Source organism: Hemibagrus wyckioides, linkage group LG07 (genome assembly GCF_019097595.1).
Source record: "Hemibagrus wyckioides isolate EC202008001 linkage group LG07, SWU_Hwy_1.0, whole genome shotgun sequence".
Classification (NCBI taxonomy): domain Eukaryota; kingdom Metazoa; phylum Chordata; class Actinopteri; order Siluriformes; family Bagridae; genus Hemibagrus; species Hemibagrus wyckioides.
In genome coordinates, this window is record NC_080716.1 from 33,674,388 (window position 1) to 33,692,359 (window position 17,972).

The window sequence follows — 17,972 nt, forward strand, 5'->3', positions numbered from 1 at the left end:
AAAATAATTGTGAAAAACCAATAGTTATTGGATATGCATATGCAAATATATGTGTATATATATATATATATATATATATATATATATATATATATATATATATATATATATATATATATAGATATATATAGATATGTGTATATAAATATAAATATATAATATAAATATAAACAGTAAATCTGTTAAGTAGATCTGATAAGTAGATCTTCTATCTTAATAAGCTGGTGTCTCTCATCTGACTTAGCTGAAACATATAGCTATGTCATCGGAATAACAGTGGAAGCTAATACCATGTTTAGGAATAATTGCACCAAGGGGTAGCATATATAGGGAGAAAAGCAGTGGGCCTAAAGCAGAACCTTGTGGAACACCGAACATAACCTTGGCTAGATCTACAAACTGATATCAGTCAGTCAAATAAGACCAATCCTGTGAACATGAAGGTGAACCGTTGTGAAGTTTTGTTTGTGGATGATATCTGACCTCATTAATCAACTCAGGCAGAAGCTCAGTGCGGTCAGCCTCTCCGAGAGGAACTTGTGGAGTGTAGTGAAGTGTTCATCACTCACAGTGTGATACAGTGCGTTAGTTAAGGTGTGTGTGTGTGTGTGTGTGTGGGGGGGGGGGTCACTCCTTGTAGCTCTGCAGTGCTTCACTGCATCATTCTGCTCTCTCCTGATTGGCTGGGCTGCAGTGACATCATCACCAATCAGACTCTAGGTTGCTGTATGTAGAGAGGAGCTGCATTGCTGCTGAGACTGAAGTGGACCAGTGTGAGGAGGGGCAGCACCGGCTACACACTCACACACACACACACACACTGTTTATATTCACACACTTAGCTCACACACAAAAAAAAAACAAAATACACAAACACACAAATAACAAAGAATTAACACAGTGACAGAATGAGAGAGATCGTGCACATTCAGGCCGGACAGTGTGGAAACCAGATTGGCGCAAAGGTGAGCATCTCTCTCTCTTTCTCTCTCTCGCGCTCTCTCTCTATCTCTCGCGCTCTCTCTCTCTCTCACACACACACACTTTAACATATTTATTTATTTGTGTTTTCAGTGTGCAGTAAATGTTGTGTTCTTTGTGTCTGGACTAGATGAAAAGTAATTGTGACATTGGGGAGAGACAGAGAGAGAGAGAGAGAGACAGAGAGTGTGTGTGTGTGTGTGTGTGTGTGTGTGTGTGAGAGAGTTTTATCTGACCTTGTTTATTAGACATGAGAAATTAAGGGCATCATCTCTAGAGTAGAGATCTTGCTCCATACGGTAAAGGAACCTCAGAGGTGCAGCACAGGGATGGTTTTATTCTGTCAGGATCACAGAACACTGAGAACAATAAGAAAGAAGACACTGAACATTGATGACCGAGTCTCATTAATTATCATGTGTGTTTGCAGTTCTGGGAGGTTATCAGTGATGAACATGGCATTGACTACAGTGGAACCTACAATGGAGACAGTGAACTGCAGCTGGAGAGGATCAACGTCTATTACAGCGAGGCCTCAGGTCATCATCATTACATCACCACCACCACCATCATCATCATCATCATCATAATCGTCATTACATCACCACCACCATCATCATCATCATAATCGTCATTACATCACCACCACCACCACCATCATCATCATAATCGTCATTACATCACCACCACCACCACCATCATCATCATAATCGTCATTACATCACCACCACCACCATCATCATCATCATCATCATAATCGTCATTACATCACCACCACCATCATCATCATCATAATCGTCATTACATCACCACCACCACCACCATCATCATCATAATCGTCATTACATCACCACCACCACCACCATCATCATCATCATCATAATCGTCATTACATCACCACCACCACCACCATCATCATCATAATCGTCATTACATCACCACCACCATCATCATCATCATAATCGTCATTACATCACCACCACCACCACCATCATCATCATCATCATAATCGTCATTACATCACCACCACCAACATCATCATCATCATCATAATCGTCATTACATCACCACCACCAACATCATCATCATCATCATCATAATCGTCATTACATCACCACCACCACCACCATCATCATCATCATCATAATCGTCATTACATCACCACCACCAACATCATCATCATCATCATAATCGTCATTACATCACCACCACCAACATCATCATCATCATCATAATCGTCATTACATCACCACCACCATCATCATCATCATAATCGTCATTACATCACCACCACCATCATCATCATCATCATCATCATTATAATCGTCATTACATCACCACCACCATCATCATCATCATAATCGTCATTACATCACCACCACCACCACCATCATCATCATCATCATAATCGTCATTACATCACCACCACCATCATCATCATCATAATCGTCATTACATCACCACCACCATCATCATCATCATCATCATAATCGTCATTACATCACCACCACCACCATCATCATCATCATCATAATCGTCATTACATCACCACCACCATCATCATCATCATCATAATCGTCATTACATCACCACCACCACCACCATCATCATCATCATCATAATCGTCATTACATCACCACCACCAACATCATCATCATCATCATAATCGTCATTACATCACCACCACCAACATCATCATCATCATCATCATAATCGTCATTACATCACCACCACCACCACCACCATCATCATCATCATAATCGTCATTACATCACCACCACCAACATCATCATCATCATCATAATCGTCATTACATCACCACCACCATCATCATCATCATAATCGTCATTACATCACCACCACCAACATCATCATCATCATCATAATCGTCATTACATCACCACCACCATCATCATCATCATAATCGTCATTACATCACCACCACCAACATCATCATCATCATCATAATCGTCATTACATCACCACCACCATCATCATCATCATAATCGTCATTACATCACCACCCCCACCATCATCATCATCATCATCATCATAATCGTCATTACATCACCACCACCATCATCATCATCATAATCGTCATTACATCACCACCACCAACATCATCATCATCATCATAATCGTCATTACATCACCACCACCAACATCATCATCATCATCATCATAATCGTCATTACATCACCACCACCACCACCATCATCATCATCATCATAATCGTCATTACATCACCACCACCAACATCATCATCATCATCATAATCGTCATTACATCACCACCACCAACATCATCATCATCATCATAATCGTCATTACATCACCACCACCATCATCATCATCATAATCGTCATTACATCACCACCACCATCATCATCATCATCATCATCATCATAATCGTCATTACATCACCACCACCAACATCATCATCATAATCGTCATTACATCACCATCAACATCATCATCATCATAATCGTCATTACATCACCACCACCATCATCATCATCATCATCATAATCGTCATTACATCACCATCAACATCATCATCATCATAATCGTCATTACATCACCACCACCACCATCATCATCATAATCGTCATTACATCATCACCCCCACCACCATCATCATCATCATCATCATAATCGTCATTACATCACCACCACCATCATCATCATCATAATCGTCATTACATCACCACCACCACCATCATCATCATCATCATCATCATCATCATCATAATCGTCATTACATCACCACCACCACCATCATCATCATCATCATCATCATCATAATTGTCATTACATCACCACCACCAACATCATCATCATAATCGTCATTACATCACCACCACCACCATCATCATCATCATAATCGTCATTACATCACCACCACCATCATCATCATCATCATCATCATCATAATCGTCATTACATCACCACCCCCACCATCATCATCATCATCATCATCATAATCGTCATTACATCACCACCACCATCATCATCATCATAATCGTCATTACATCACCACCACCACCATCATCATCATCATAATCGTCATTACATCATCACCCCCACCACCATCATCATCATCATCATCATAATCGTCATTACATCACCACCACCAACATCATCATCATCATCATAATCGTCATTACATCACCACCACCATCATCATCATCATAATCGTCATTACATCACCACCACCATCATCATCATCATAATCGTCATTACATCACCACCACCACCATCATCATCATCATAATCGTCATTACATCATCACCCCCACCCCCACCACCATCATCATCATCATAATCGTCATTACATCATCACCCCCACCACCATCATCATCATCATCATCATAATCGTCATTACATCACCACCACCAACATCATCATCATCATCATAATCGTCATTACATCATCACCCCCACCACCATCATCATCATCATCATCATAATCATCATTACATCACCACCACCATCATCATCATCATAATCGTCATTACATCACCACCACCACCATCATCATCATCATCATCATAATCGTCATTACATCACCACCCCCACCATCATCATCATCATCATCATCATAATCGTCATTACATCACCACCACCATCATCATCATCATAATCGTCATTACATCATCACCCCCACCACCACCATCATCATCATCATCATCATCATCATAATTGTCATTACATCACCACCACCAACATCATCATCATAATCGTCATTACATCACCACCACCACCATCATCATCATCATAATCGTCATTACATCATCACCCCCACCACCATCATCATCATCATCATCATAATCGTCATTACATCACCACCACCAACATCATCATCATCATCATAATCGTCATTACATCACCATCAACATCATCATCATCATAATCGTCATTACATCACCACCACCATCATCATCATCATAATCGTCATTACATCACCACCACCACCATCATCATCATAATCGTCATTACATCATCACCCCCACCACCATCATCATCATCATCATCATAATCGTCATTACATCACCACCACCATCATCATCATCATAATCGTCATTACATCACCACCACCAACATCATCATCATCATCATTACATCACCACCACCATCATCATCATCATCATCATAATCGTCATTACATCACCACCACCAACATCATCATCATCATCATTACATCACCACCACCAACATCACCACCATCATCATCATCATCATCATAATCGTCATTACATCACCACCACCATCATCATCATCATCATAATCGTCATTACATCATCACCACCAACATCATCATCATCATCATTACATCATCACCACCATCATCATCATCATCATCATAATCGTCATTACATCACCACCACCAACATCACCACCATCATCATCATCATAATCGTCATTACATCACCATCAACATCATCATCATCATAATCGTCATTACATCACCACCACCAACATCACCATCATCATCATCATCATCATAATCGTCATTACATCACCATCAACATCATCATCATCATAATCGTCATTACATCACCACCACCATCATCATCATAATCGTCATTACATCACCATCAACATCATCATCATCATAATCGTCATTACATCACCACCACCAACATCATCATCATCATCATTACATCACCACCACCAACATCACCATCATCATCATCATCATCATAATCGTCATTACATCACCATCAACATCATCATCATCATAATCGTCATTACATCACCACCACCATCATCATCATAATCGTCATTACATCACCATCAACATCATCATCATCATAATCGTCATTACATCACCACCACCAACATCATCATCATCATCATTACATCACCACCACCACCATCATCATCATCATAATCGTCATTACATCACCACCACCACCACCATCATCATCATCATCATAATCGTCATTACATCACCACCACCATCATCATCATCATCATAATCGTCATTACATCATCACCACCAACATCATCATCATCATCATCATCATCATCATAATCGTCATTACATCACCACCACCAACATCACCATCATCATAATCGTCATTACATCACCACCACCAACATCACCATCATCATCATCATCATCATAATCGTCATTACATCACCACCACCAACATCACCATCATCATCATCATCATCATAATCGTCATTACATCACCATCAACATCATCATCATCATAATCGTCATTACATCACCACCACCATCATCATCATCATAATCGTCATTACATCACCACCACCAACATCATCATCATCATCATTACATCACCAACATCACCACCATCATCATCATCATAATCGTCATTACATCACCACCACCACCATCATCATCATCATCATAATCGTCATTACATCACCACCACCATCATCATCATCATCATAATCGTCATTACATCATCACCACCAACATCATCATCATCATCATCATCATAATCGTCATTACATCACCACCACCACCATCATCATCATCATCATCATAATCGTCATTACATCACCACCACCACCATCATCATCATCATCATAATCGTCATTACATCACCACCACCAACATCATCATCATCATCATTACATCACCAACATCACCACCATCATCATCATCATAATCGGCATTACATCACCACCACCACCATCATCATCATCATCATAATCGTCATTACATCACCACCACCATCATCATCATCATCATAATCGTCATTACATCATCACCACCAACATCATCATCATCATCATCATCATAATCGTCATTACATCACCACCACCACCACCATCATCATCATCATCATAATCGTCATTACATCACCACCACCACCATCATCATCATCATAATCGTCATTACATCACCACCACCACCACCATCATCATCATCATCATAATCGTCATTACATCACCACCACCATCATCATCATCATCATAATCGTCATTACATCATCACCACCAACATCATCATCATCATCATTACATCACCACCACCATCATCATCATCATAATCGTCATTACATCATCACCACCAACATCATCATCATCATCATCATCATCATAATCGTCATTACATCACCACCACCATCATCATCATCATCATAATCGTCATTACATCACCACCACCATCATCATCATCATCATAATCGTCATTACATCATCACCACCAACATCATCATCATCATCATCATCATCATCATAATCGTCATTACATCACCACCACCATCATCATCATCATCATAATCGTCATTACATCACCACCACCATCATCATCATCATCATAATCGTCATTACATCACCACCACCATCATCATCATCATCATAATCGTCATTACATCACCACCACCATCATCATCATCATCATAATCGTCATTACATCATCACCACCAACATCATCATCATCATCATCATCATCATCATCATAATCGTCATTACATCACCACCACCATCATCATCATCATAATCGTCATTACATCATCACCACCAACATCATCATCATCATCATCATAATCGTCATTACATCACCACCACCATCATCATCATCATAATCGTCATTACATCATCACCACCAACATCATCATCATCATCATCATCATCATCATCATCATAATCGTCATTACATCACCACCACCACCATCATCATCATCATCATAATCGTCATTACATCACCACCACCAACATCATCATCATCATTACATCACCACCACCATCATCATCATCATAATCGTCATTACATCACCACCACCATCATCATCATCATCATCATAATCGTCATTACATCACCACCACCAACATCATCATCATCATCATTACATCACCACCACCATCATCATCATCATCATAATAATCGTCATTACATCACCCCCCCCACCATCATCATCACCTTTATCACCACCACCATTATAATCATCGACATAATCAACACCACCTCAGACATCATCACCACCACCATCATCATCAGGATGCACTAGCCCTGGGTCAAATAGTCCATTACTCTGACTTACATACAGTCAGAGAGACAGGAGGGAAGAGAGACAGGAGGGAAAAGAGTCAACTTTCTATTGTTTCAGTAAAAGCTGAGTCTCTAACTAGCCTTTACTTCTGTGTAAAATCCACACGGGTCCATGTGGGGTGAGGTGGGGTCTTATAGAACAGCATCATGGGAACATGCAGGATTCTTCTTGAGCTACAAAAACACAGATCAATAACAACAATGATAAAAAATGTATAAAAATATCATTCACACAAACCATAGATTTAATGTTTTAGATTTAAGAAGTGAATATTCTGTAATTTGTTCAAAATCCACAATGTTTCTCTGCAATAGTTTATTAATTACTTTATATTTATGGAATTTGGCAAATGTTTTGAAGTCTCAGTAAATCCATCTTGCAGCAGGAAACAGATTGAGATGACCATCAGTCCAAACATATAGAAGATATCATATATTATATATATATATATATATATATATATATATATATGAATATAGTACATATATACAATAGATATTGTATGTAGTAAAACACAGATTTAATTTTAAAAAATTTTCAGAAATTTCATTTGAAAAGCTAATTTAAATTCTTCAGTAATAGGTGTGTCTTTAGACAGTGACTTGGCTGTGTGGACTCAGCTAGCTTTGTTTGGGTTGATGCTCAGATTTCTGTTTCCTCACTCTAGATTTGATAGATTAGTAAGCTTTATTAAAACTAGACTCAGATTATATTATCTTTTTTGTGACATGGAATAAACTAATAAATAAATACACTTAAACACATACTCCACTCTCTTGTAAATAGTAAATAAATCAAAGGTTTAAATGGTTTAAAGGGCCATTTAAGGTTCCAGGTTTTGGAAAGTGTCACTGGATGAACATAACAGGCTTTAGTGGGAAATGGATGGATGATAAAAAATAACTGCCCACAAAACCTTGTACACTTTGAACTGTGTGCCAAATTTAGATGATAAATTTTATTTTGAAGCAGTAGCTATTCTCTTCATCTCTCTGACTTCTGTTCTGGTAGATTGACCTTGCAGCTAGTTAGCAGCTACTAACCCTTAAAGTCTAACAAGCTCTCATTTTAAAAACTTTTTAATTGTATTAAATGCAACTGCTCATAATGGATAAGATACAGATGTTCTGGATTGGCCTCTCATAGACCACATACACTATATGACCAAAAATATGTAGACTGATGACAATCACACATATTTCTTCCCCAAACTCTTAGCGCAAACTCTGAGTCACAAGAGCTGTACAGAAGGTCTGTGTGCATGTGGAGCTTTACAGATTCACTGGACCTCAGAGTCCAAACCCTGCTCCAGCATGACCTGTGCACAAAGCAGCTCAATGAAGAGTGAAGAACTGGAGTGTCCCCCACAGAGCTCTGATTTTGGCTCAACCCCACTGACCACCCACTGAACCCCAGACGTCCTCACTAACACCAGAGTCTGATCTCACTAATTCCCCCACACACAATCTAACATCTAGTGGAGAACCTTCCAGAAGAGTGGAGCTGATTAGAACATCAGAGGGAATAAATCTGAAATGAGACGTTCATCAAACACATAAGTGTGAGGATCAAGGTGCACAAATTATTTCAGCCACATAGTGTACTATTTATGTTTTCTGAGCAGCCAGACCTTCAGACTGACAGCAGAAGGTCTGGACTCCAAAGCAGTTTTATTGCTCAAGGACGGACCAAGAGGACGAACATGTAAAGCAACCAGTCAGTTCCTTTTGATCAGCATCATGTTTAGTGGCATGAAAATGTAAAGTCTATTACAGAAAGGCCCATAAATCGTTCATTCAAGAAAGTTAATAATAAGTCTTTACTGTGACATTCACATAATCTGGGAATTCAGCCGTTTAGCTGATCCTCATAATCTCTCACTGTCACTGTTGTAAACATGATTATTTCCTTCTTCCATGAGGGAAGTAGTCTCACAGTGGCTTTGTTTCCAGGCAGACCATTAAAAAACGTAACACATGTTTCCTGGAGATCCTGTAGAATCCAACCAATTGGATGACAAACTTCAAAACTCCTGAAGTGTTTCCAGTTTTGTGTGCCATGTGCATCAGACATTCAGCCACCTTTAACTGCCCCGTGTGAACCCACTCAGAGCCCATATGGAAACCAGTTAGCCCGTGTTCAACTCATCTGAGCCCCAACAAATCATACTGACTGGCTGCTTTCTTCATCTCATTATGTTCAACACTTTACTTCCTGTTTTTCTGTCTTCTTACATTACTCAGGGGGAAAGTTTGTGCCCCGTGCCATCCTGGTGGACCTGGAGCCTGGCACCATGGACTCAGTCCGTTCTGGACCGTTTGGACAAATCTTCAGGCCTGATAACTTTGTATTTGGTAAGTTCCTGTTTGCCTATTGCTTATAGAGTACTGTCCTCTTCGCAGCTAAACAATTTAGAAACTAGTGTATGAGGTGTGTGTGTGTCTTATTCTGTGCTCCATGACATTTACAACGACTGTGTATGAATTACAGTCAGGTCAAATCCAGACGTGCTACCAACACCATATAGTGGATTGTGGAAGTCAGGCTGAATCAGGAATCTGAGACAGGAAGTGAACTGAAGAAGAGACTCATAGGTGCAGAAATGAGGACAAAGTTTGGACAAGACTATTCCAGATGTTGAATGAAGCATTAGCTAACATTTATAACAGGTCAGCCTAACACTAGTGTGTGGTTGTGATGTGGAGATCATGGTGTTCAAAATCAGAATCAAATTGCTTTCTCACTGCTGAGAATAATAGTGGAGGCAAGAGTGGTGTAAATAGAACAGAATAATAACTAATTTAATTTATAACTCATTGAATTAATAACTAATTTATGTTGTTTCAGGTCAAAGTGGCGCTGGGAACAATTGGGCTAAAGGTCACTACACTGAGGGAGCAGAGCTAGTGGATTCGGTGCTGGATGTGGTACGAAAGGAGTCGGAAAACTGCGACTGTCTGCAGGGATTCCAGCTCACACACTCTCTGGGCGGTGGCACAGGCTCGGGCATGGGCACATTGCTCATTAGCAAGATCCGTGAAGAGTACCCTGATCGCATCATGAACACGTTCAGCGTCACACCTTCACCCAAAGTGTCTGACACCGTGGTGGAGCCCTACAACGCCACACTGTCTATCCACCAGCTTGTGGAAAACACAGACGAGACCTTCAGCATCGACAATGAGGCACTGTATGATATCTGCTTCCGCACACTTAAGTTGACCACGCCCACCTATGGTGATCTCAACCACCTGGTTTCTGCTGCCATGAGCGGTGTCACAACATGTCTCCGTTTCCCGGGGCAGCTGAATGCAGACTTGCGCAAACTCGCAGTCAACATGGTTCCCTTCCCTCGCTTGCACTTCTTCATGCCTGGATTTGCACCGCTGACCAGCAGGGGAAGCCAGCAGTACCGTGCACTCACTGTTCCTGAACTGACACAGCAGATGTTCGACGCCAAGAACATGATGGCAGCTTGTGACCCACGGCACGGACGCTACCTCACCGTGGCAGCTATATTCCGTGGCCGAATGTCCATGAAGGAGGTGGATGAGCAGATGTTGAGTGTGCAGAACAGGAACAGCAGCTACTTTGTAGAGTGGATCCCCAACAACGTGAAGACAGCCGTGTGTGACATCCCACCACGTGGGCTTAAGATGGCTGCCACCTTTATCGGGAACAGCACGGCCATCCAGGAGCTGTTCCGACGTATCTCGGAGCAGTTCACTGCCATGTTCAGGAGAAAGGCTTTCTTGCATTGGTACACGGGAGAGGGGATGGATGAGATGGAGTTCACAGAGGCTGAGAGCAACATGAACGACCTCGTCTCCGAGTACCAGCAGTACCAGGATGCCACAGCTGAAGAAGCGGAGGAGTATGAGGAAGATGAGGTAGAGGAGGAGGAGGACGTACGCCATGATGGCCGCCAAGAGGTTCACCACTGAGCTAAGGATGTTAAGAAAACAACTCCCTTGATGTCACCTTTATGAAAGGACTCTCACCATCTTAAGCTAGCTTAGATATATAAACCTCAGCTACTTATAATGCTCTGTGTAACACCTACTTCTTTAGTACCTGATTTTAGTTAAGTTTAAAACTTTAATAGAATGACTGCTAAATACACAAACAGGCAAATAGCTACACCAATGATTAGCCCTTTATGTACTGCTAATTAGCTAGCTATATTTAATACCTTATAGAGGTGTTAACTAGCTAGCAATTAATGTTCGGCTAAAAACACACAAAAAAACCCCCCACTATATCACTATAGTACTGTATGTTAGCAATGCTATGATCACAGAGAATTATTTAGCATTAAGCAGGAGGTGCTACTGAGAACCACAGCTAAAGTATGAGTTTGTAACTGCATCAGGTGGTACAATAAACTTACCTCACCACAGCTGTGTCGCTTTGTTCTATATAGAAAGTGATGTCATTATGACTGTATATGAAGTCGGCTAAGTGTCTGTGGTTGTCTGTCTTTACACTACTCACAAAAAGTTAAGGATATTGGTCTTTCAGGTGAAATTTCAGGATGCACCTAAAATGCACTATAACCTTTCCAGGTGAACTTAATTTGACCTTCTCTACACTTCTGAATGCACATGTCCAACTGTTCAGTGTTTCAGTACTTTCTGCAGAACTTGCTGTTCTCTAACAAGGTGCTTAACGGCAAAATTCACAACTGGTGTTTGATCCATGAATCCACCAATAAATTTTCTGGTTCCATTAGAATTGGTATTTAAACAGTCCTCTTCATCATGCTGTTCACATTTTGACATCATGAGACCAAGACCACACCTAACAACTGATCAACAGAACCTCACCATTGTGAGGCTTCAAACAGGATGTTCTCAGAGGGAAGTGGCCACTGAGCTTAAAGTGTCACAGAGTGTCATCAGCAGGTTGGGACAGAGATACAGAGAGACTGGAAGAGTCACAGAAAGACATAGAAGTGGACGTCCTTTGGCCACATCCCACGTTGATGACCGCTTCATTGTGAACAGTGCCCTGCGGAACCGGATGATGAATGCCACTCAACTCCAGGCACATTTAAGGGAGGTGAGAGGAACCCAAGTGTCATGTCACACCATTCAAAACCGTTTACATCAGCGTGGTCTGCGTGCTAGACGACCTGCAAGGGTACCTGACCACACCACCAGGCACAGGCGTCGGGCCAGGGAGCATTTACGCTGGACGAGGGACCGGTGGGCCTCAGTGATGTTCTCTGATGAAAATCGATTCACGTTGAGCAGAAATGATCGACCCAATGATGTTGGAGACGTCAAGGAGAGCGCTATGCATCAGCCACTGTTGTGGTGGTGTTACAGTCTTCATCTTGTGAATGGTACAGTGACAAGCCAATACTACCTGAATAACATCATTAATCCAGTCATTGTGCCCCTGCATGAACAACACAGGCCTAATTTCATCTTCATGGACGACAATGCTCCAGCTCATCGAGGTCGCATCATTAGGGAACGGCTGCTGGAGGCTGGGGTACCTCAAATGGAGTGACCTGCACTTTGTCCAGACCCGAATCCCATAGAAAACCTATGGGATCAGCCGAGTCGCCGTGTAGAGGCTCGTAACCCCGCACCCCAGAACCTCAATGACCTGAGGGCCGCCCTTCAAGAAGAGTGGAATGCCATGCCTCAGCAGACAATAAGTCGACTCGTGAACAGCATGAGACGTCGTGGTCAAGCTGTAATTGATGGTCAAGGGCACATGACAGATTATTTTGTTGTGGTATACCCACCACTGTTTGAGATGAGGAAATCACCATTGCAGCTTCTACTTAAATGCCCTACTTTCATGATATATCATCACTGTAGCGTGAACTTTTTAGATTTTCCATAAATTTCACCCAAAAGCCAAATATCTCTATTTCTCTAATCTACTCTGGTTTAGATCCAACAGCAAATGTAGTAACAGTACAAAAAACACAACTGTGCAAAATTTAATAATTAAATTCATCCTTTATTTCATTGATGTATCTACAGAAAGCATCTAATTAAATACAGACTTAAACACACTCTAGTGTACTGCACAGTACTTTATGACTGTAGTGTTTAATAAAGCAGCGTGCAGTTTTCTTTATAAAACATGTCTAATATAAATTACACACATTTACAACCTTTACAAATATTCTGTATAAAACTACTGCAAAAAAATTCCCTAAAATTACTCTGACCTCTGATATGACACAAGGGCAGCTGCTTAATGCTTTAGCATGCCAATACAGAGTGAAAATAGTGCTCTTTATTATTATTATTATGATGTAAATGAGAAAATATTTCTCATTCATACCTGCAGCCAAGTGCTCAGATCATTACACATGTAAACATCAGAGACTGTCACTTCAATTTAAAGCTACTGTATTCACTTTTTGTGTGTGTGTGTGTGTGTGTGTGTGTGTGTGTGTATATATATGTATGTGTGTGTTCTCCTTCAGCGAGTGTATATAGTGTGTATATGGAGTGTGTTCTCGTTCAGTGTGTGTACATGGAGTGTGTGTTCTTTATTCATCAGTCAGTGTGTGTTTGCAGCAGAAGTGTCACTCGATGAGGTCTCAGTGCTGCTGCTGCTGCATCTGCTGTAACTCCTGCAGAAACAGGAAACATCATGTCAGCTCCTCAGTTCCTTTGAGCTCTGATTATTAATAATAATTAAGTGTAAGTGTTCAATAATAATTGGACAATAATGCAGATACAGACAGACATACACATAACTAAAATTTACAGATAGGAAGTGATGTAATTACTAACCCGTGCCCTGAGGACCACCAGCCAAAATAAGCCGGAATAAAATTTACATTCATGGCAATTAGAAGCTGCCCCCTCATTCAGAGCCACTTATATTCATCTGTTTTTTTTTTTTTTTAATAAAACTGGGGGTTGAGGGCCTTGCTCAGGGGCCCAGCAGTGACAGATCGGTGGTCCTGGGATTCAAACACACAGCCTTCCTATCAGCAGGCCAACGCCTTCACCACTGAGCTACCACCTCCCTAAGATAAGGGTCTGATAACATTATGAACTCTCATGCTGCAGGACACAATACTCATCAGGTCACCTCAGTTCTGCTCGTTAGGAAGAAATTTAAATCTAGATTCTAATGTGAATCTAAAGCTAATGTGAAATTGTCTTTTATTAAAATTATAATTATATTATAAATCGCTATAGAAATAACCTGAATTAGGAAAAATTCAGAAGTTCAGACCTGGCTTCAGGACGGAGCTGCAGTGTGCGGTAAAGCTCGGCAGTGGAGGGCAGACCCACAGAGGCGGAGTCAGGGGTGCAGAAAACTGACTGGGACACACTCCTGACCGAGGGAGCTGGAGTGGACACCACTTTGCCTTCAGGTTCAGTATCTTCTCACACACACACACACACACACACACACACACACACACACACACACACACACACACACACACACACACGGGTGTTAAGAAAGCCACTGATGATTGGCTGTGAGAGGTGGGGGCGGAGTGATGTGGTGTAACACTCACTGAGTGATGATTGGCTGTGAGAGGTGGGGGCGGAGTGATGTGGTGTAACACTCACTGAGTGATGATTGGCTGTGAGAGGTGGGGGCGGAGTGATGTGGTGTAACACTCACTGAGTGATGATTGGCTGTGAGAGGTGGGGGCGGAGTGATGTGGTGTAACACTCACTGAGTGATGATTGGCTGTGAGAGGTGGGGGCGGAGTGATGTGGTGTAACACTCACTGAGTGATGATTGGCTGTGAGAGGTGGGGGCGGAGTGATGTGGTGTAACACTCACTGAGTGATGATTGGCTGTGAGAGGTGGGGGCGGAGTGATGTGGTGTAACACTCACTGAGTGATGATTGGCTGTGAGAGGTGGGGGCGGAGTGATGTGGTGTAACACTCACTGAGTGATGATTGGCTGTGAGAGGTGGGGGCGGAGTGATGTGGTGTAACACTCACTGAGTGATGATTGGCTGTGAGAGGTGGGGGCGGAGTGATGTGGTGTAACACTCACTGAGTGATGATTGGCTGTGAGAGGTGGGGGCGGAGTGATGTGGTGTAACACTGAGTGATGATTGGCTGTGAGAGGTGGGGGCGGAGTGATGTGGTGTAACACTCACTGAGTGATGATTGGCTGTGAGAGGTGGGGGCGGAGTGATGTGGTGTAACACTCACTGAGTGATGATTGGCTGTGAGAGGTGGGGGCGGAGTGATGTGGTGTAACACTCACTGAGTGATGATTGGCTGTGAGAGGTGGGGGCGGAGTGATGTGGTGTAACACTCACTGAGTGATGATTGGCTGTGAGAGGTGGCAGGTCGTTTTCGCTCTATAAATGGCGTCATGTTTAGAAACTGTGTCTTCAGCCACAAAGCCCGGTCCTCTTCAAAGGCCTTCCTCTAGAGAAAACACAATTTTATCTTCACAATGCAGTTCTTGTACAGTGTGTGTGTGTGTGTGTGTGTGTGTGTGTGTGTGTGTGTGTGTTTGAGTGTGTAAGAGTCAGAGAGAGACAGAGACCTCATGCCCCAAACGGATGGCAGCCTCAGTGAAGTTCTTTCTCTCCCTTTCGAAGGTTTTTTTCTGCTCATTGAAGATCTTCCACTCGTCCTTCAGTCGTTCTTTTTCCTCTAGTGTGTATCCATCATTCAGCAGAGCTGCTGTGTCTTCATCACATGGAGAGACCAGCTGCTGCACACACACACACACACACACACACACAAATAAGCCCAGCACATTGTGTAGTGTTTGTGCGTGTACCCTCAGTAGCTGCAGTGTTGTGTACCTGAAGTAGCTGCTGTTGTGTGTGTATAAACTCTGTGCACTGCTGCAGTTCCAGTCTGATGCCCTGCATGGCCTCTTCATGGTCCCTCCTGGAGATCACTTCCTCCTGAGACACTGACACACACACACACACACACACACACACACACACACACACACACACACACACACACACACACAGGTTCAGACCTACAGCAATAACTATTTATTATAAATACAACAATAATCACAGCAGCACTTAAACACACTTCTATAATGAAATGGAGAGTTCAGTGGAGACCAGAGGAACGGAGAGTTCAGTGGAGACCAGAGGAGCAGTGAGACCAGAGGTATGGAGAGTTCAGTGGAGACCAGAGGAGCAGTGAGACCAGAGGAACGGAGAGTTCAGTGGAGATCAGAGGAGCAGTGAGACCAGAGGAACGGAGAGTTCAGTGGAGATCAGAGGAGCAGTGAGACCAGAGGTACGGAGAGTTCAGTGGAGATCAGAGGACTGTCCCTTCTCAGGATGGCTCTGTCTATACTCCATGACATGCTTAACATCTATTTAAATAAACATCTCTAAAGCCATACTAAACATTTATCAACATGTCCACCTAGAAGGTCAAACACACTGGACCACCACTACTCTCAGTTCAGGCATGACACAAATCCACTGCCATGGTGAGACCAGACTCTTCATTTGCTGATACTTTCCATGCATGGCAGCTAGCAGTACCGAGGGAAGTTGTTCTATTAGAGATGAGCGACTGATCACCGTCTCGGAAGACTGATTCACTCAGGTCTCCATCTGCTTTAAAAAAAATCTACTGTCATTCCTGTTCCTAAGAACAATTTGCCCCCTTGCCTACATGATTATTGCCCTGTAGCCCTCACAGCTTTATTACTGCAGGTCTTTGAGAGGCATCTGCTCCTCTATCCCTTACATCATCAATCCCCTCCAGTTCTCCACCTTCATGAGGTGCAGAAACTAGCAGCTTGGTGCAAGGTGACCAGTCTCTTTCTGAACTTCAGCAAAACTAAGGAGATGGTTGTAGACTTTAGGAGGAGGCCCCAGCAGAACCACACCCCACTCATGACTGGTGGAACCCCTGAGGAGAGTGAGCAGCTTCCAGTACACACATGTGTACTCTTGGAGTACACATCTCTGAGGATCTGACATGGACTCACCACATCCATGCTCAGGAGAACAA

At 42.2% G+C, this 17,972-nt stretch overlaps 2 protein-coding genes across 10 annotated transcripts in view; one reads left to right on the forward strand and one right to left on the reverse strand.

The window, feature by feature from the left end:
- Window positions 1-696: 696 nt before the first annotated feature.
- tubb2 (tubulin, beta 2A class IIa) lies at window positions 697-12,408 on the forward strand. 4 transcript variants are annotated; one of them, XM_058394878.1, is made up of 4 exons: window positions 697-965; window positions 1,412-1,520; window positions 10,253-10,363; window positions 10,857-12,408. In XM_058394878.1, exons 1-4 carry the CDS (start codon window positions 909-911, stop codon window positions 11,951-11,953), a joined length of 1,374 nt encoding a protein of 457 aa, XP_058250861.1. In that variant the 5' UTR covers window positions 697-908; the 3' UTR covers window positions 11,954-12,408. The 4 variants fall into 4 exon arrangements, with proteins under 4 accessions (XP_058250861.1, XP_058250864.1, XP_058250863.1 ...); XM_058394881.1 differs by lacking the exons at window positions 697-965; window positions 1,412-1,520 and adding an exon at window positions 7,750-8,071; XM_058394880.1 differs by lacking the exons at window positions 697-965; window positions 1,412-1,520 and adding an exon at window positions 8,488-9,582.
- Window positions 12,409-14,475: 2,067 nt separating this feature from the next.
- ssx2ipa (synovial sarcoma, X breakpoint 2 interacting protein a) overlaps window positions 14,476-17,972 on the reverse strand; it is a 38,124-nt gene continuing 34,627 nt past the window's right edge. For 4 of the 6 annotated variants that reach the window (XM_058394874.1, XM_058394873.1, XM_058394870.1 and 1 more), the window contains exons 10-14: window positions 16,784-16,896; window positions 16,519-16,689; window positions 16,286-16,397; window positions 15,228-15,378; window positions 14,476-14,613 (exon numbers count right to left, since the gene is read on the reverse strand). In XM_058394874.1, the coding sequence (XP_058250857.1) occupies window positions 14,541-14,613; window positions 15,228-15,378; window positions 16,286-16,397; window positions 16,519-16,689; window positions 16,784-16,896 (620 nt within the window). In that variant the 3' untranslated portion in view covers window positions 14,476-14,540. Of the gene's footprint in view, window positions 14,614-15,227; window positions 15,379-16,285; window positions 16,398-16,518; window positions 16,690-16,783; window positions 16,897-17,972 lie in introns of those variants that run through there. The other 2 variants (XM_058394875.1, XR_009204985.1) reach the window with 2 other exon arrangements.